This window comes from Orycteropus afer, unplaced genomic scaffold, assembly GCF_000298275.1.
Source record: "Orycteropus afer afer isolate SDZICR_OR568_19922 unplaced genomic scaffold, OryAfe1.0 scaffold00048, whole genome shotgun sequence".
NCBI lineage: Eukaryota > Metazoa > Chordata > Mammalia > Tubulidentata > Orycteropodidae > Orycteropus > Orycteropus afer.
Genome location: NW_006921635.1, coordinates 7,776,894 through 7,777,821, shown reverse-complemented (window position 1 = coordinate 7,777,821; position 928 = coordinate 7,776,894). Strand labels below are relative to the sequence as shown.

At 50.3% G+C, this 928-nt stretch overlaps 1 protein-coding gene across 1 annotated transcript in view; it reads left to right on the top strand.

Moving 5' to 3' along the window:
* Window positions 1–375: 375 nt before the first annotated feature.
* Window positions 376–928, top strand: part of RBM19 (RNA binding motif protein 19) — a 130,950-nt gene continuing 130,397 nt past the window's right edge. Inside the window, exon 1 of the mRNA XM_007938280.2 lies at window positions 376–558. Coding sequence (XP_007936471.2) covers window positions 376–558 — 183 coding nt within the window. The remainder of the gene's footprint in view (window positions 559–928) is intronic.

Below are 928 nucleotides of genomic sequence, written 5' to 3'. Positions count from 1 at the left end.
TTCAGAAACCCTTTCACCTCTGTCCCATAAGGTTACTATGAGTTGAAATTGACCCAGTGGCAGTGAGGCTTGGTATTATGAATCAGGTACAATGCTGGGCTTCTTTTATAACTGGTCTCTTTAGCCTCAAAATAGCCCCTCAGATAGGAAGACAACACTGCAACCATTCTGAGTCTTGTTTTCTCATGAGTGAAACGGGTAAAGTAATGTGCTCCAGGCCACACAGCTGTCCGTGATGGAGCCAGAGCACACTCTGCCCACCTCCTCGTCTCAGGGTGCCCTTGGGAATCCTGTAGCCTCACATCTCCAGCCTATTTTGTGCCCTTGTCTGGGGACTCCCCAGCTCCTCCCTCATTGTCACCCCGTTTGTCTTAGATGAAGGAGGAGCGTTTCAAGCAGCTGTTTGCTGCCTTTGGCACACTGACAGACTGCAGCCTGAAGTTCACCAAAGATGGCAAGTTCCGGAAGTTTGGCTTCATTGGCTTCAAGTCTGAGGAAGAGGCCCAGACAGCACTGAACCATTTCAACAAGAGTTTTATCGACACATCCCGGATCACGGTGAGTCGGCTTAGGTCTCTATCTTGGCTGCCTGTTCCAGGTGATGCGGAGTGATACTGCATTCAACACCTGCTCCAAAAACCTGTCCCTTTTCAGACTTGTTGGGTCATCAATATCAGAGGTTCACAAACTTTCATGGGTGGAAGAGTCACCGAGAGAACTTGTTAAAATGGTGTCTTGGACCCCATCCCCAGAGACCTGATACAAGGAGAAAGGGCAGGAATGTGCGTTTCTGACCAGCTGAGTGAGGTGGTTGTTGCTGGTGCAGGGACCACACTGGGCAGATCGTAGCTGTATCATTCGTGGATCCACCCATTCAGCAAGCATTGAGTGGGGCCCGCCCTGTGCTAGGTAGTGGGCATTCAGAGAA